The 20,435-nt window shown below is 35.1% G+C and overlaps 1 protein-coding gene across 1 annotated transcript; it reads right to left on the reverse strand.

Annotated features, from left to right (window-relative positions):
• Window positions 1-162: 162 nt before the first annotated feature.
• Window positions 163-2,954, reverse strand: LOC145065510 (ATP synthase subunit beta, mitochondrial-like). Its single transcript, XM_079012507.1, has 8 exons — window positions 2,366-2,954; window positions 2,048-2,123; window positions 1,764-1,970; window positions 1,564-1,667; window positions 1,324-1,482; window positions 1,008-1,232; window positions 626-937; window positions 163-539 (listed from the first exon to the last, which is right to left on the reverse strand). Exons 1-8 carry the CDS (start codon window positions 2,843-2,845, stop codon window positions 420-422), a joined length of 1,683 nt encoding a protein of 560 aa, XP_078868633.1. The 5' UTR covers window positions 2,846-2,954; the 3' UTR covers window positions 163-419.
• Window positions 2,955-20,435: the final 17,481 nt, after the last annotated feature.

Here is a 20,435-nt window from a genome sequence, read left to right on the forward strand (position 1 = left end):
CTCGTCACCTTTAAAATTTGAACTACATCTATAACCCGCTTCAACTCACCGAGTTAAATATCCAAATTCTACCTTTTATAAAGTTCATAGGAAATATGAAAGACAAATTTCAACAAATGTCTGGAAAATCAAAATCAAAATGAGCAAATATACAAATTCCAATTCCCAACACATATATCCCTCTTCTTATTATTATCCAACAACAAAAGCCGAAATAGGGATTTTGCTGGCATCCATTTCATTGCATTAAAACTCAAAAAAAACAGGGATCCAAAAAAAAATCCCAACTTAATCTCAGTTTTCTCAAAATAAAAAAAAATAAAAAAAAAAAACTCCCGGCGCTTCCAGCACCATATCAATAAAAATTATTCATTCTCTTTTCATCTCAACTCTATCACAACAATAATATGTCATCACATCTAAGAAGAAGCAGCAGATTCCTTAGCAATCTTCTCAGCTTTCGCAATAACTTCATCAATTCCTCCAACCATATAAAACGACTGTTCTGAAAGATCATCATACTTCCCATCCAACACTCCCTGAGATTAAAAATTAAAATCAACATCAAATTTCCACAACAAGGCAAAAACTAAGGGGGTAATTATGTAATTTACTAAACACTCACCTGGAAACTAGCAATGCTCTCCTTGAGTTCAACATATTTACCAGGGGCACCAGTGAAAACTTCAGCAACATGGAAGGGTTGACTCAAGAACCTTTGAATCTTACGAGCACGTGCAACAGTCAGCTTATCATCTTCACTAAGCTCATCCATTCCCAAAATAGCAATAATATCTTGAAGATTCTTGTAATTCTGAAGAACCTTCTGGACCCCACGAGCTGTGTTGTAATGATCTTCTCCCAAAATATGGGGCGACAGCATTCGCGATGTGGAATCAAGTGGGTCCACAGCAGGGTAGATTCCAAGCTCAGAAATCTGTAATTCAATTAAACCAGTGTCATAAAGTTGAACAACATACAACAAAATGACTAAAATACCCTTTTACCTGTCGGGATAGCACAGTAGTGGCATCCAAGTGAGCAAAGGTGGTGGCAGGGGCAGGATCGGTCAAATCATCAGCAGGGACATAGATAGCTTGAACAGATGTGATTGAACCCTTTTTGGTTGTGGTGATACGTTCTTGAAGACCTCCAAGATCAGTAGCTAAAGTTGGTTGGTATCCAACAGCAGATGGGATACGACCCAATAAAGCAGACACCTCAGAGTTTGCCTGATGTCAAAAGATATAAACTTTAACACCATTTTGCCCTTGATGTGTTAAATTTGAATTTTGAAAAGAAGAAAAAGTGAAAAACACACACCTGGGTGAAACGGAAGATGTTGTCGATAAAGAGAAGCACATCTTGGCCTTCAGCATCTCTGAAGTGTTCAGCTACGGTCAGTCCGGTCAACCCAACACGAGCTCGGGCACCTGGGGGTTCGTTCATTTGACCATACACAAGTGCACACTTGCTCTCACTCTACAAACATGAAAACGTACATTAGATTATAACACTCATAACATTGAAATAAGATAGTGAAAAAGTAAGAAAATGGTGAACCTGTTTATCGCCTAGCTTAATGACACCACTTTCCATCATTTCTCTGTAAAGATCGTTACCCTCACGTGTGCGTTCTCCAACACCAGCAAAGACGGAAAACCCACCTGGAAAAACATAAGAGAGTTCATAAGAATGTGGTGAAATGTATTACAAATCAATGTGGTGAAAACTGGAAAGTGTTGTGGTATCTATCTGCTAACCATGGGCTTTGGCGACATTGTTGATAAGTTCCATGATGAGCACAGTTTTTCCTACACCAGCACCACCGAATAAACCAATCTTTCCTCCTCTTTGATATGGAGCAAGAAGATCTACAACCTTGATTCCAGTGACAAGGATCTGTTGCTCAGTTGCTTGCTCTACGAAAGCTGGTGCTTCTCTATGGATTGGCAGATAGTGGTCGGTTTCTGTTGAAAATAATCAAAAAGTTAAGATACTAAATTACTAATACATTAGGAATGGATGAAAGACATGCAACACTTACTAATATCGCCTCTATGATCAATTGGCTCTCCGATGACGTTAATGATACGACCAAGGGTTGCTCTACCAACAGGTACCTATAATGACATTGAATTAGCTGATTAGCTCCATGGATCATTGCGCAATAGTGTTAAATCACCATATACAATGGCATACAGAAAACTCGGATACAATTAAACATGTTGACTTTACCGATCTGAAACATAAACCAACAGGCTACAAAAATGATGAAATACTGGATCTCAAACGAGAAATCCAGACAAAATCGGATCGTGTTCTTAAAATGATCTGAATTTTTTGAGATCGAGAAAAAACTTACAGTGATAGGAGAACCGGTGTTGAGAACTCTTTGACCACGGACAAGCCCTTCGGTACCATCCATAGCAATAGTCCTAACCATATTCTCCCCCAAATGCTGCGCCACTTCCAAAACTAACCTGATCGAGTTATCCAAAACCTCCAACGCCGTAAGGATCGGCGGCAATCCTTCGCTGAATCTTACATCGACGACAGCACCAATCACCTGGCACACCTGTCCAATCGCGCCGGCTCCGGTGAATTCGTCAGTGATCTTTCCATAGTTAGATCCTTCGCCAGGGGTTGTTGCAGCTTGCTTGGTCGGAGCGGCGGCGGCAGAAGTAGCGTAGTTGACTACTCGGTTAAGAAAGTAACCGGTAGGAGAAGGGTGTGATTGGGATAGTGCGCGTGCGGCTCTGGTGGAGTGAGTAAATGGAGATCTGGTTGATGATCGGTGGAGGGAGGAGCGTATGAGGGAGGCAGCTAGCCTCCGTGAAGCCATGGCGGAGAAAAGTTAGAGAGAGAAAGAGAGAATGCTAGGGTTTGACAATCAGAGAACCGAGTCGTCTCGGGACATATACAGAGGGTTGAGCTTCTGCTTTTTATTACAGCGTTGAGAGTAAGGGACCTTTTCTTACAAATGTTTTTCTATCATTTTTCTTTAAACAAGGAATATAATTTATTTTGGTATTTTTATTTTTATTTATTAGTAGTGAAAACATATAAATTAAGTATGTATATAGTATATATATATACACGATTAATAAACAAGTAGAATCATGTGATAACATGATTTATTAGTTACTACTTAACTTATAACTAATTTAAAGCGATATATAATTTGATAAAAACATTGTCATAATTCATTGCTTATCATATATTTAGAATTTAAAAATTATGTACCATAATAAGGACTTTTTTACCAAAACAACACGTATAATATTAGGCATATCATAAGATTTCATGCCCGCTTAAGAAATATTATTTTGTTGCTACATCAGAAGCTTTCAAAATAAACAAATCAATTTAATGGTTTTTAAAGAAAATATACAAATCGAGCTAATCCCACAAAATATTTCTTAATATTTAGGGTAAATTACACGAACGGTCCCTGTGGTTTAGGGTAATCTGCGCGTTTGGTCCCTAAGATTTTTTTTTAACTCGGAAGGTCCCTCAAACATATTTTTGTTACGCGTTTAGTCCCTACCAAACACAAAATGACTATTTTACCCTTAATATATATTTTTTTATTTTTATTGTTTATTTATCATTTTTAATTAAAATAAAGAAACAAAAGACCCTCCCCCCACCAATCCCCGTTTTATCCCCAATCCACTATCTCATTTAGGTTCTCACATTCCCAAAACTCATCACTTTTCTGATAACCGTTGGTACTTTCCGGCGAGCGACCCACCCCACCAACGATCATGTAAGGCTTCTTCCTATGTTCATCTTTTTTCTCTTTACTGTTCGATTTAGAGAAAGGGGTGGTAACTGGAGATTGTGGTGGCTACAAGATGCAAACAGGAATAAGGAATAAAAGAAAAGGGTATATTGATCGACACCTACAGCAGCACATCAACACTCGAGCACAACAACCTTTGCAAAAAATCGTGAATTGGAGCAGGACCACCATCGATGATGTGAATTGGAGCCACCACACCACCATCGTTGCATTCCCCTAACTATTCAAATAGTATTCAGAAATCGATGTGATCCAGAAACCTTTGTCCATTTCAGAAAACCCGTTTTGATTTCTTTGCAGAAGATCAACATAGGATGACTAGATTTTGATTTTGATTTCTTCACCTAATGTTTCTGAAGTTTAATTTGAGGTTCATTGGAAGTAAATCTTCACTTGATTTCTTCACCTGATGTTTCTAGAATTCTAATCACGAGTTCATTTAGGCATAAACATTTGGATTTGATTTTCGGTAGGGGATTCACATGTAGGTTTAGAATCTGGGTTTGTTTGTTTTTAAGTTTCTTAAAGTTTTGAATAGGATGACTGGATTTTGACTTTGATTTCTTAACCTGATGTTTCTGAAGTTTAATTTGAGGTTCATCAGAAGTAAATCTTCACATGATGTTTCTAGAATTCTAATCACGAATTCGTTTAGGCATAAACATCTGGATTTGATTTTCGGTAGGGGATTCACATGTAGGTTTAGAATTTGGGTTTGTTTGTTTTTAAGTTTCTTAAGGTTTTGATAATGAGGTTTGATTTCAGATGTGTTTTTGATGTTTTATTTCACATGTGGTTTTGATTTCAGCTATGAGGTTTGAGGTTTCATTTCAGATTTTTCATATATGCATTTTGGTTTTAGGTTTAAGGTTTAATTTCAGCTTTGAATATGATTTAGAGGCGATGACCGGTGGTGGTTGACGACGGTGAACGGTGGTGATTCATGGTGGTTGTTGAACAGTTATGATTTTGGTGTGGTGGTTGGATCTTTAAACACATAACGTGTGGGTAGGATGTTGGGCTTAATTAGTGGTGGCGATTGTTTTTTTTAATTTAAAACAATAAATAAATAAAAGAAAATCATATATATAGGGCAAAATAGCCTTTTCATGTCTGATAGGGACTACAGACGCAACAAAATAACGTTTGAGGGACCTTCCGAGTTAAAAAAAAAGTCTTAGGGACCAAATGCGCAGATTATCCTAAACCACAGGGACCATTCGTGTAATTTACCCTAATATTTAATTAAAAATAGTAAAGATTCCCATTTTAACCATGATTTTTATAGATGATGACATGTAGGAGGGGGCTCTAAAAATTTTTATGTTACTTGGTGGCCTGAAAATCATTTGGTAACTTGCGAAAATCTCAATACCAAAATATGACACCTACCACATCTATAAAACTTTATATAAAGAGTCTAAAAAAATAAGAATTTCATACCAAATTTTCATGATCATCTGAAATCATAATTTACATCTGTTTGCAAATATGTGTTCATCCCATCAATCATCCTTCCAACTCTAATGGTACATTCATACATTGGAAGAGTTGAAGAAAGATGTAAAAGCCAAAATAGAAGAGCCTGAGAAGCACATTTTTAATATTGGTGCACAAAGGTATGTGAATGAGAAAAAAAAAAAGTTGAAATTGAAAAAAAAATAATAATAATAATAAAAAATAGACAACTAGAAATCAAAAAAAAAAAGTTGATAGAGAAGTCTCAAAAAAATATATATGTAGGAAGAGGTAAGGTGATGTTTGAAGTAAAGAAAATGAATAAACAAGCATGGGCTAACCAAGGAGAAGAAATAAATCTTTAAATTATCTCTAATGGCATACCGGAAATGATGAATACTAGGTGTGAGACCCGTGTATTACACGGGTTGATTTAAAAAAAGATTAAACATTAAATTAAAATGTAAATAGAAAATATTTTTTAATATACAACTTTAAAATAAGAAAGAAATAAGCATATTTATTGCAATTTAATATAATATATATGATATTTAATACTTTACATATATAAGTATGACTTTAATTTTAAAAATTAAAACAAATTAAAAATTTACAACTGGATAATATTTATTTCAAAAATATCACATAATGACAAGTGTCAAAACTCATGAAAGATTGACATGTGGCAAAAAAAAACATTCATTTATTATAAAAAGACTAGATAATCGGATAGTGTTTTAGTAATAGTATATCGTGTTTTTATTTAATATTTGTGTGTTTATTTAGTGTTATAGTTTGTTTTATCTAGTACTAGGAATATTTTTACGTGTTGTGCATATTAAAAAAATATGTTGTTTAAAATAATTATGTTAGTAACATTATTATTGACATAATAATTTTTACATTAAGTTTATATTTATAATCATAATTATTTTAAATAATGTTACGCATGGTCTTTATCCGCTATCTGTGCATAAATAAAACTGAATATTATTCTCGATTTGTGATAACATCTATTTTATACAGATATTTATGATATTTTATTATTATTTTATACTATGTTTTTATGCTATTTAGAACTAAAAGGTACTTATAATGTTTTAATTTATATTTTACATGTATACTTTGTTGCTAGAGCGGAAAGGAAGCAAAAAGACCGGGAATTGGAGTTGAATGGCGAAAAACGAAAGATTGGCTGAAGAAGCCCATTAGGAGTACGCCCAACATATTGGACTGGGTGGCTAAGTGTAAAACGCGCATAAATTACCTTACGCCCAACGTAAGTGCATGTAACCCCAGCGTATGTAAGTCGGTAGAAAACTTATATATTGCGATTTTTTTGAACCTAAAGAAAGATTATGATTTTTATTCATCCTTGGTCGACAACGAACACTTCTTCTGCCGTTTTGAGGGTCTCGAAGGCGGTCGGGATGCCGTTAAGCGGACAAGAGCGAAGATCTGAATGATTAGAGACAGATTCATGTCTGATATCATTTGGTTTGTTGTTCTGATCATGATTAACATTCCAATGTGATTCCATCCCACCCTGTCGTGCACCACCGCTGTTGTTACCCACTGTCAACGAAGCTCCGGTACAACCTCCTCTGTCCCCCCCCCCCCCACTAGAAAACCACCACCGGAAAAATCGGTTTTACGACGAACCTTCGACAATCCCGATCAGCTTCAAAACCACTTTTTTACGGCTCGTCTAGACCCGATCTACGGCCACACGCTATTGTTTTTCTCAAAAAATTTGTAGATTAAAAATTCAGAAAAATCGCGATGTTATTATTTTTATATAAACGTTAAAATGTTAGTTAAAGGTTTATATAATTATATGTTTTTCTTATATATTGGGTTGTTAAAAAGAACGTTATTACCCCTCCCCCCCCCCCCCCCCACACACACACGCACATATATATATATATATATATATATATATATATATATATATATATATATATTCAGGTTCATTTGAGACCATGCTAATTTTATGAGACCGTGAAACCAAATCTAAAAATAATTTTAAAATGCAAAATAAAAGGAAAAATCCAAAAACTTTTTTTTATTATTATTTTTGGAATTTTAATTACCTAAAAAAAATAAAAATAAAAATTACCATTTTTTTTTAAAAAAATACGTGAAATATTCTAATAGAATATTACACTGTAAATATTCTAATTGATTTTAAGAATGTTAGAATATTATACTAGATTTTTCAGATATATTGAATATTCTATTATTCTACTAGAATATGTAAAAAAAAAAAATTATTGTTTTTTTTTGTATTTTTTTTGGAAAATATAAATTTCGAAAATAATATTTGAAAAAAAAATCAACAATTTTCAATTATTTTGCATTTTAAAAAATGTTTTTTTGTTTTATCTACCAAATGAATGGCTATGATTGCGTCTCATGGTCTTATAAAATTAGGTCGTCTCACATAAACCTAACTATATATATATATATATATATATATATATATATATATATATGTGTGTGTGTGTGTCTGTGTGTGTGTGCGCGCGCGCTAAATGTTATATTTGATGTCTTAAATAACGACAAATATAATTTATTTATAATTATTATAACAGTCAAGGGTTATTTTATAGTTTATAATTATAACCATTTAAAAATAGTTGTTATTGTAATATTCCAAAATTTTCAACAAAAATTTAATGTAACATCGGGAGTTTAGGGGTGCAAAGTTCAGGGTTCAAAGTGAAAATATGAATGGTCAACTCGGCGAGTCTATGGGTAGACTCGGCGAGTAGGGTCGCGATTCTAGTCGCATTTCTAGTGTCCAACTCGGCGAGTCGGTGGTTGGACTCGGCGAGTTGGTGTTGTGTGGAGAAAACCCTAATCCCAGGGATTAGGCCCTATATAAAGAACATAATACCCTCTCCCCAGCCTCTTTGCTCTCCCTTGAAGTCCAGAAACCCTAATATTCGTTGTGAGAGAATTAGAGAACATTTGGATCTTGAAGGAGTGTTTGTTGAAGATATCTTTGAAGATTAAGAGGCTTGGAGCAAGGGGCTTTTCAAGGTTTTGACTTATTCTTCTATTGGAGCCTTCTTTTGAGGTAATGATTCGTTGCTTGTGCTGTTATCCATCTAGATCTATCATTTGTGGGATTTTTGGGTGTATATCTAGTGTTATCTTGGGTTTGGAGGTTAGATCTGAGGTTGCTACCTCAGATCTAGAGTAGTGATGATCCAAAAGAGCATAAAGTCCATGTTCAAGAGTTGTTGATGAAGTCTTTTGGCCCCAAACCTTAGCCCAGGAGTGTATTATGCTTAGATCTCCTTGGATTCACGTAAAGTTTGCCACTTTACGTGATGGATGGCTTGTATAAGAGTAGATCTATGGATTGGAAACCCTGCATGGCTTGGAAAGCCTCTGTATGGGTTAAGAGCTAGTAGTACTCGGCGAGTCACATGGGTGCACTCGGCGAATTGCATGAAGATAGGCAGAAACTCGGCGAGTTGGGAGAACAACTCGGCGAGTTGGTTGAAGATAGCCTTGGACTCGGCGAGTCTGGTCTTGAGGTCCTAACCTTTTCTGGTTAAGCTAAGAATCGGTGACTCAAGGGATGACTCAGTGAGTTGAGTACGGTTTGACTCAGACTTGTGGGACTCGGCGAGTCTTGGGGCGACTCGGCGAGTTGAGTCGTGTTATGGGAGTTTCAGAGCATGGAGACTCGACGAGTCAGCGGGTTGACTCGACAAGTAGAGTCAGTCATGAGGGTTGGCTTGACCAAGAGTTGACCATTTGACTTTCAGGGGTATTTTGGTTGTTATGATGGGTTTTCGGTAAAACAAATAAACTAGAAAAACAATTCCTAAGTTCACATGCAACCTACTTTGGATCTATGTTTTATCTATTGAACATACAACTTTGAATTGCAAAACAAGAACCCTAGAGGAGAGAGGCTAATATCAAAATTAACAAACTAGGGTTTAGTAATTACATACCTTTCAATTGTTATAGTAAACAATTGATAATTCCCTTGATCTTGATCTTGAACTTCTTGGAAGCTTAGCACCACAAGTGTAATGCCTCTAATGGAATCACACCCAAACTAGCAAGAAGGAAAGTAGAAGGAGAGAGAGAGGGAGTATGCAATTTTCGTCCCTAAGGGTTTCTTCCAAAGAAAGAGTGTCCAAAACATGAACCAGGAGGCTCCTTATATAGCTGAGGGATCTAGGGTTTAGGGGAAACCCTAGTTATCCTTTGCTTAGGGCTTAAGCAAACCCAATGGCCTTATCCAAGCCCCTATGGACGAAATTATTAGGGTTTCCCCTAAAGATTTCGTCCACCCTTATCCAAGGGGGTTCTAGAGCCTTCCACTCAACTATTAGATAATTGCAAACCAGTCCCTGCACTTTATAATTGATTCTTTTAACCCCAAAATTAATTCTAATTAATTTATGGCTAACAATTAATTAAACAAAATGATTTCTTATTAATATATTAATCTTTTAACATATTAATAAATTCATTTATATTAATTTATTAATCTTATAATAAATTAATATCTCTCCTTTCATAATTTCCCTGTCCGGTTGCTAGGTTTGAGGGCAACCCAAAAGGACTATGCTGCTATCAATTCAAGTACATACCAATTATAGTTATGGGCTTAGACACCTAATCCAACAGTCTCCCACTTGGATAAGTCTATAACTATAATTGCTAGTATGCCTTCTAAATTTGACCAGCAAATTGTAGCTTCCAAAAAGTTGCTGCCGAACTCTGACCCAGTTAGTTACGAGTCCTAAGATAAGTGATCATATAATCCTTCGTTCTGCAAGATATCCCCAGACATAAGACATGGAATACAATCAATCTCTTTGTCCATAATCTATGTTTCCCGATTTCTGATTTGTGATGATATAGGACTTCTAATCGAACACATCAATTCAGTCCTGGCTGGGCCCAGCGCATAAGTCAACACCAAATCATCGAGGGGCCCACAGATATCGATTTTCCCGTTAGGGAAAAAGGAACGAATAAACATTGACTCATATGCTTGTATCTTTTACTCATCAAACCATACATGACAATATGTTTTATAACATCAAGTTACTGATGCGTTTTCATATCACCAATGTATAGCCGACTTGCAAATTACAACTCATATATCTCTATTTCAAGATCATAGATATTATCGTCTCAGTATTACTCGTGATGAATTCCATGAAGTAATACTCTGAGCGTGGGTTTATCCAATACTCAAATCTCAATTTCTGAGTACTCATGAACGTTGCAGCAAATCTATTGCCATGTCTATCCTTAGACAATCTACAATCCAGTTCATGACAGTCTTGATTCACTACTTACTTCCAAAAGTACGAGCGACTGTGGAGTTTGAATAATCTTATTATTCGGGAAGTCAAAACATGCAAAGTGAAACGCAATAATAATATTAATCCTATATGGCCCCAAAGCTTTTGAGCGTAAATAAAAACACTTTTATTTAAACACCATATTGATTACTCATTATTCATTGCTTATAGTTTCAGAAAATCAACTTATTACTTGAATTATAACCACAATTGTCCCATGCTCCAAGCATGCACACTTTGGTTTCCTATGGTCCATACTTTGTGAAATAAATCAATTGAAAGACCTTTCCAATGATGCTCATTTCACAATTCCCAATCCCTATTATTAGTGTTAGAACACAAGGTTCTTGCAACTAGTAGAATATGCTAGATTCTAACATTTTATGCAACGATCCTTTCGCAAAGTCACAGCACAAAAGTCACAAAGATTTGGCAAATGAAATTACAAAGTACTCTATCGGAAATTGTTACAAGATAATTCCATAGACGTGAAGTCTCACATTCAAAGTACATTCCTTTGAACATCCTTCTTGCATAAAAGTTTCTAATCTAGACACAGACTCTCAACATCCAACTCCTAATATGGAGACATTTCCATATTTTCCATATGACGACTTATTCTTAATAGAATCTTATCTATTCATAATAATGTCGACATGGCCCATTCATTACTATACTTCCAACTACTCACAAGCGACAAATCCTGAGTGAACCTCTGATTTTCCTTTGATAGTTGTTTAATTATTTTAGTCAGAACCGATTCTAGATCCTTTTTCCCTCTTAATACCCTAGGCATTTGGAAAATTTTAGAATGGTCAAATATTACAGCATATGCAATCAATCCTATACCCGAAGCGTATTGCATAATGTCTCACATAAAGACGTGATACTTTATCATCCTTCTGCCATAATATATTATGTGTCCTGTTCCCACAATTCGATCTATGAAGAGGGATGTCGTGATCATAATCGAATTTGAGAATGCACTATATATCCTTGACTAAATTTATTAATGTTTCTCGATCTAAGCTTTAGAATTTTGAAACGAAGTATAATATTCTCTCCCTTAATTATAGCAAAACAACTTTTCAAACATTACAACTTTGCAAAGTGAATCTTTGTTTTCTATAATTAATATTGCTAACTCGCAATATTTTACCATAATAATCATGCTCCCACTAACATGATGATTATTTTCTTACTAGCATAACACTTATGCTCCCACTAGCTTTGACATGTATTCAGAAAACAATTAAACTTCCAGAGAACAATGCTTATTGAATTCCTTAAGTTCATATTTCTAATACCTAACGCTTTGATAAGCCTTTATCAAAGCTTCTTAAAATCATACACCTTTGCCTTAGAAAGCTCATATGTGTGTCTAGACAAATTCAGAACTTATGTCACTAAGTCCCAAATGTTCAGACCAATTGTCAAATCTCATAATTCGATCTATGGAGAGGGATGTCGTAACCATAATCGAATTTGAGAATACAATTTCCACAATCGCTATCTTCTTAAAATCTCTCTTAGTGAAAGCATTTCCTCACAATCATTTTCATGAAGGAGGTAATCTTATGACACTTAGATTTTGTGGTGTATAAGTTCCTATCCATGTGAATTTGTCAAAACCAAAGTTTGTGACAAATCCAAACTCATATGGACTGAACTTTCTCAATCTCGATTTCTTGCCTCATGGTAACACGAGCGCCCACCATGTCTTCCAAGTGGTTTATCAACTCATCCTTACTTATCAATGTACTTTCCATTGATCAAGGTGCTATGTCTTTATGCATTCACATGAGAACTCATAGAACTCACTTGCATAATTAATTCAATTGGAATGGCATAGAAAAGGAGTATGTCATCCACGATAGGCTATAAACCTCAAGTCGTGTGCTAGTGATGATCGATAAGGTTTATTCTTGATTTATTCTTGAAACCTTTTCAAGATCATTAAAACTCCCACTGACCTCTTGACATATACGATTCTCTTGTCAGGAAACTTTCCTCGACAAAACAAATATTCAAGAGTTAGTGTGGTTCTTATCAAGACAAAACACTTCACAAAATTTGTCCTAGTTAGTCTTTGTCTTATCCAAGACATCACAACTTACAAATTTTAAATGTGCAAGAATAAGAAAACTTTTCCAAATTCCACATTTGATGAGTGTTATAAACCTTCTTGAGACTTGTCACTCAATTCACAATCTTGGAGTATAACTCTAAGACTTGATGTTGGAACGAAGTATGATTGACTTCTTGATTTTAACCATTTCCACAATTCTCGATTCCTCTTCTTAGACATGCAAATGTACTAAGACTTACTTAGAGGATCAATTGAGATATGGTTCCTAATCATTAAGACTTATCATAAAACACAATAAAAGTTACTCTCCCTTCTTCTTAGAATAGAGAAACTTTTATCTTTCTACCTACTTGATTCTTCTTATTCGTTCTGCCATTGATTGAAAGTCTTTCAATCAACTCAGAATTATATTTAATCTTATAAGCATAACCATATTCACTAAACTTTAGTAAATCATGACGAATATCTTTATCACTCTCGTGGTGGACTTGATCAATGTACAACCTAGTGTACTTGATCTCCTAGTCCTTCTCTTGACACTTTGTCAAAGAATTAGTCTAATTTCCAAATATGAAGTTTCTCATTCATCACGCAATCAAGTTGCATGACTCCAAGTTTCTGTCCAATTGAAACTTGGGCGATGAGAATCTTTCCTCATTTGGCAAATTCTCGACATTTCCACAAATGACATAATTAAGAATCAAATCCATTATTGATAACAATACATCAATTTTTCATAACGACTTCATTGCAAGGATATATAAAATTATTCAAACCAAAAATTTTATTTTATTCATAAAAGCAGCGGAAAAATTGTCCTTACAATGCAAAATCAACTAAAAAACTATGTATTTATTCCTAACAAATCTATCATAACTTTCTAAGCTCAAAATCTGATCTTTGAATCCATGCAACGGTGATCCATTTCTTCGTGATCAGACTCATCTTGCTTTTCCATCAAGCTTCCTCTCTTTTCTCTGATCCTGCAAACATTCAAATGTAATCTTATCACATTATGTATTAAGAATCAATGAATAGGAACTTGATGGAGTTAGATAGTGGATTTTATACCCAAGGAGGAGTCATAACACTAGACTCTCCCATCTCTTAGATCTCTCAGGTAGATAGGGCAGCTTCGTCTCCAATGCCCCTTCTCTTGGCAATAAAAGCAAATGGACTCTTTTGGAATGACACAAGGAACAATCTTAGAGTTTTCCTTTTCTGGATCTCCACTGTCATCATTTTCAATGTTCCTTGAAGTTTGGGAGTTTGATTCACCAGACAAGCACGCCAAATCATTGCTGATTCAACAGCTATAAGCAAATAGGTGAGATCAATGAGGGTCACGTCGTGATCCATCATATAGTACTCTCTAACGAACTCACTATATGATTCAGGAAGTGACTGAAGAACCCATTCAACAGCCAACTCACTTGAAATCTCGACACCAAACATGCTTAACCTATCAGTGTGTGACTTCATCTCTAAGACGTGTGCACACACAGGTTTCCCATCTTCGTGTTTACTTGCCAAAAGGGCTTGAGTGAGCTTGAACTTTTCAAGCCTTCGAACTTGTAGGTTTGGGAGAACAACGGGAGGAGGTGGAGGAAGTGGAATCAAGTTAGTCCACATGGTAGGGATTGATCTTTCACCTTCATAATGGAACAGACTTTGAGCAGGAATACTTTTTCCTTTAGATTCGGGAAGACCATGGTTAGATTCAGACATCTACAAAAACGGGAGAAAATTCAAGTTAGTTAATAAGAATCCTTGATGTAACACCCAAAAGAAACATCAAGGCTAGGATCCAACACAACATTCCACAAATTGGAAGAGGGATGCCGTAATCCAATTTGCAGAATATTTGAAGGTAGGTAAATGACGATTTACTAATTTCCACCATGAAAAAACGAAAAATAAGGTTAAGTTTTAAATGTATTGGAAACTCCTAGATTCTTTGAGATACATTGAAACAATTCAATGGCATGTTTTAATCTCGGATTATGCTCTTCTATTTTTGACTGGGATGCCGAGGATCACAAACAAGATGTGAATGACCATGCAAATGTGCTTGGTAACCTCATTGTCTTTATCATTAACTATTGATGTGCCGGTAAACCACACACGCTCCATCAAAATGACAATTATGAGATACCCATTACTACTCTTTATTAGTGCCTTTTAGTGTGCCGGTTGACCACACACGCTCCACTAACGACCAATAAAGCATTATGTGCAATTTCATGGATTAGCATACTTTTCACATTTTTCCTAAAGTAACTAGAGTTGGGATTTTGTAAAATAATGTTCTAGTACTTTCTTTAATAACATTATACTTTTAATGAGATGTAGTTGTCCTATCAAATCCGTTCTGCTAACGACCCTCCACTAATCAAGGAAGCGGTGGGTGAGAGTGGACACCCATTCAACTAACATTTTATAGGTAGTTTCCTTATACCCCCCTTATAGATTAGCTTCGTGAATGAGGCATACTAGCGATTTGACTGACCATATTCTTATACATATATTAATATTTAACTTTTAATTATAATATACATATAAGGTGTGTTTTAAAACATTTTAAAACTCCAAGGGTTTATATAAATTTTTCGAAATTTTAAATTTAAGTAAACCAATTAATTAGATTTAATATTTATCTATTAATTAACTTTTAATTAATTTATTAAATATTTCAAGGATTATCTAATTAAATTAAACAATTAACTTAATCCTAATCCATATCCCTTCTAGATTTCAAAAATATGGGGTTAGGATAATTTCCTTAATTTTCTCAACCAAATAACTAGATTTAATATTTGTCTATTAATTAACTTTTAATTAATTAATTAAATCTAGTAAGGATTATCTAATTAAATCAAACACTTAATTTAATCCTAATCCATATCCCTTCTAGATTTCGAAAATATGGGGATAGGATAATTTCCTTATTTATCTCAATTATCCAATAAGGCAACTATTATCCAAAACAAAGAAACCTTAAAAAAAGAAGAACATATTTCGAAATTACGAGGGGAGGAGGCTAGGGTTTTGGAAACCCTAACCCTAATTTCGACTAGGGTTCATGGAGGCTAGGGTTTTCGAAAGCCCTTTGCACCAAAACCCTAAAATCGAAAATTTTGGCCTTTAGGGTTTAATGGCTATAAACCCTAATTTGCAATTCAACTATTATAGCAATTCAATTTAAAACAACAATGGCTCTGATACCACTGATGGGTTTTCGGTAAAACAAATAAACTAGAAAAACAATTCCTAAGTTCACATGCAACCTACTTTGGATCTATGTTTTATCTATTGAACATACAACTTTGAATTGCAAAACAAGAACCCTAGAGGAGAGAGGCTAATATCAAAATTAACAAACTAGGGTTTAGTAATTACATACCTTTCAATTGTTATAGTAAGCAATTGATAATTCCCTTGATCTTGATCTTGATCTTCTTGGAAGCTTAGCACCACAAGTGTAATGCCTCTAATGGAATCACACCCAAACTAGCAAGAAGGAAAGTAGAAGGAGAGAGAGAGGGAGTATGCAATTTTCGGCCCTAAGGGTTTCTTCCAAAGAAAGAGTGTCCAAAACATGAACCAGGAGGCTCCTTATATAGCTGAGGGATCTAGGGTTTAGGGGAAACCCTAGTTATCATTTGCTTAGGGCCTAAGTAAACCCAAGGGCCTTATCCAAGCCCCTATGGACGAAATTATTATGGTTTCCCCTAAAGATTTCGTCCACCCTTATCCAAGGGGGTTCTAGAGCCTTCCACTCAACTATTAGATAATTGCAAACCAGTCCCTGCACTTTATAATTGATTCTTTTAACCCCAAAATTAATTCTAATTAATTTTTGGCTAACAATTAATTAAACAAAATGATTTCTTATTAATATATTAATCTTTTAACATATTAATAAATTCATTTATATTAATTTATTAATCTTATAATAAATTAATATCTCTCCTTTCATAATTTCCTTGTCCGGTTGCTAGGTTTGAGGGCAACCCAAAAGGACTATGCTGCTATCAATTCAAGTACATACCAATTATAGTTATGGGATTAGACACCTAATCCAACATGTTATTGGTATTTATTGGTTTCGGTGATTTAGTGGTGGGGTTCGTGACGATGGTCGGAGCAGCGTGATCTTGTTCTTTAGTCGGCAGTAGCAGGTGAGTCTCCTCACTATACGTTACCTTGAGTGGTAGTTATGTGTGACCGGAAGGTCTTATGTGCTTACATTGAGTATTATGTTATATGTGATATGCTATGCATCATGTCTTTGTGATTTATGTTATGCGGAGTTTATAGACCGAACCGTAGGGTCCAACAATGCAAACCAGACCGGAGGGTCCAATGATACAGACCGGACCGGAGGGTCCAACGATACGGAACCGGAGGGTTCCGCTGAGACACACCGACCGGAGGGTCATATTGTAGCCTTGAGTGGCGTATGTGTTGAATGTGGTATTGTGGAGAACTCACTAAGCTTCGTGCTTACCGTGTTATGTGTTATGTGTTATGTGTTTCAGGTTCTTCAGATTTGCGGGAAGGCGGCGGCTCGATTGTACACACACAAGAGAAAAGAGTGATGAATACAGATCCTGGAATTTCATAATGTTCTGAAAACCTTGTTGATGATTTTTGAATAAAAAAAGTGTTTATATGGAATAACGTGCATTTTTATGAAATAAAAATGAATAAAATAAATTTAAAATTTTTCGATGTTACAAGTTGGTATCAGAGCCAGATTTGAGGGATTCGGGTACACTTTCGGGTATGTTCGGACTCAAAATGAAGATTGAGAAAAAGGTTTTCAAAAGAAATGGGTTTTCGAAAAATGGGTAAGAGAATTTATAAGAGAAAGAGACAACGGGCAGTGTGTACAATCAGCTAGCGCCCGAACGGTGATTTCCCAAAAATACCCTTACATTGTGTGTTACGAGTAATATGTGAAATGTTATATATGCTAGAGAGTAGGCTAGGTATTTCATATTTTAGCGCTAGAGGGGCCTGATTTGTGATGCCTTAGCCTATGAGTTACTGTTATTTGTAAATTGCTTTTGTGTATGTGCGGATTATGGGTATGCAGCAGGAATCCTATTTAGAGAAGGATTTGAGCAGAGGAGTAATCTAGGAGAGATACCTAGATAAGCATTTTAGGAGCCTTCTGAGAAGGTAGTCGGATACCCGCGATGGGTGGAGTTGCTTGAGCTCGGTGACGTCTTTGATTACGAGTGTAGCAAGCGGAGTTGTAACCTAGAGTGGTGATACATGTTGATAAGGGACTACTTGATGCTCGAATGCTACTTGCTTTGTGCTTAGTGGAATTCTCGGTGATGGGAGTCGGCTACTAAGTGAATGTGACGATATTCAGGAGGTAGACGGCTGACATCACTAGGAGTTCTTCAGCAGCTGATGGCAGGAAGGTGTGGGAACCTAGGAAGAGCCTGGGAAGTGATCTTTGTTAGATGAGTAGGTGGATAATGGAGAGTATTCGCAGGAAGAGCGACCAGCAGGGTGGAAATTGTAAGTGAGGATGTTGAGCAGCTACTTAGGAGATCTGGAATGATTTATGTGGAAAGTATGGGTAGATATGGCAGGTAGTATGGGCCCGTACTACTGAAACCAGAGGACCCATACTCGATACATAAAAACATTTTAGTTACTTTATATTTATCATTAATATTTTTAATGAAGGGAGAGTTATAGTCCTTGTCGTACCTGTTTGTCTAACGACCCTCCACCAGTCAAAGAAGCGGTGGGTGAGAGTGGACACCCATTAAACAACCATTTTATAGGCAATAACCTTATACTCCCTTATATACCGACTTCGTGAATGAGGCCTACTAATGATAAGACGACTTGCTCTTATACACACACACACACACACACACATATATATATATATATATATATTATTAACTTATAATATTATAAAGTATAAGGGTTAAGTTTTAACTTTTAAAATTATAAGGGGTTAACTTGGAATTAAAGTATTCATGGGAAAAATTTACAAATTCCAAAACTTGAGGGTAAGTTTTTGAAACTATTCAAAACTTTTCATTTCATAACTTATGAGTTTAATGGTTAATTAAAACGAAGACTCTCGTTTTTTATGTAACCTATGGCACTTTTATGAGTTTGAAGATTCATAAACGTGACCTTTTATGTTAACTTGAGGACAAGTTACAAAAACACATTTTATGAACTACCTCTAGATTAATTAGGATTGAAAACAACTAAAACACAAATTTTTTTTCCCATTAATCTAAACTAACTCATAAATTAAGGAAACATAAAACTTTTGGTAATCCATAACTTATAGAGTTAAATGCTTGTTTTATGATGAAACTTTTCATGTTCCACAACTTAAAAATAAGTTCTGAAATTCTTTAAAACATTAACACCAAATTTTGTAACTTAATAAAAACTTTGAATCAATTTTTTAAAAACCTTTTTCATATTCATAACTTATGGAGGTTTCAAAAAAAGATCTCTTTAGATCAAACTTTTAAAACTAATAAAATAATTATATCATTTTATCTTTTACTAAATTTGACCTAATTCAACTCATATAGCAAATGATTCAAATTTTACAAATAATTATTTTTCACAAAAACAAGTAATTATCTTAAAATTTGACAAACGTCATGTTTCTTTTTTTCATCTTTGAAAATAAAACATTTGCATCAATATAACGGAAAACAACCCATGACTCTGATACCACTGTTGGGTTTTGAGCATTCTAACACTCCTAAGTGTACATGCAACCCTAAATACCTTGGATCTATGTTTTATATATTATACATGCAACTATGAATATTCCAGGGTATTACCCTAACTAGCATACACTCTTTTGATACTTGGGTAATATAAAAAGTTAGAATACATACCTCTTGATGTAGCTTGACTCCATGATGCTCGAGAGCCTAGTGCCCCAAGTGTGACACCTCAAATGGTTCACACAACATCATCAACACATGGAATAACCATGAGAAGAAGACACTTCATGCTCAAATCGGCTAGCCCTCATATATGTATCAACAGTGCCAATTTCTTAAGCCAAAGGGGTCCTTGTATAGTGTGCACATTAGGGTTACACCATGTAACCCATGACTCTACCCATTCCTTATGCTCCATGTGTTTTAACCTCCATGGAGTATCCATGGGTCACCACATGGGTTAAACCCAACATAAGGAATCATGGATCATAAGCCCACATATATAAGAATGAATGATTTACAAAATCAATCCCTATATATTTAATTAGTCTCTTTTGATCACTAAATTAATTCCAAATTAATTATTGATCAATACTAATTAAATAACATGATTTCATATTAATATATTAAGACTTATAATATATTAATAGGTCACAAATGTCCTCTTCTCACAAACGGTCTATCCAAATGTTCCGATGCCATGCAACCCAAATGGACCATGCCAAGTCGGGTCAAGTACATACCAATTATAGTTATGGACTTAGACACTAATCCAAAAAATACTGCATATTTTGGTTCTATATCTCCCGCTCCAATAATTGAGCTTTCCATTCTTCATTATCTTGGAAAATGTGTATTTTTTCTTCTCGGTACTGTTGTCTCTGTCCCACATCTCTTTTGGTTGTAATGTTGATGTCGATAATTTTGTCGATGAGGTCAAATATTTCATTATGTGTTGATGATACCGATGCCACTTTCTTTCCTTTTTTTTTTTTTTTTTT

The sequence above is a fragment of the Lactuca serriola genome, chromosome 8 (genome assembly GCF_051521515.1).
Source record: "Lactuca serriola cultivar US96UC23 chromosome 8, Lser_US96UC23_V15, whole genome shotgun sequence".
Lineage (NCBI taxonomy): Eukaryota > Viridiplantae > Streptophyta > Magnoliopsida > Asterales > Asteraceae > Lactuca > Lactuca serriola.

Coding starts and splice junctions, on each gene's coding strand:
- LOC145065510 (XM_079012507.1), bottom strand. CDS start 2,845: ATGGCTTCACGGAGGCTAGCTGCCTCCCTCATACGCTCCTCCCTCCAC. Junction 2,124..2,365: donor ACACCGGTTCTCCTATCACT/GTAAGTTTTTTC, acceptor ATGTCATTATAG/GTACCTGTTGGTAGAGCAAC. Junction 1,233..1,323: donor ACATCTTCCGTTTCACCCAG/GTGTGTGTTTTT, acceptor TTTTGACATCAG/GCAAACTCTGAGGTGTCTGC.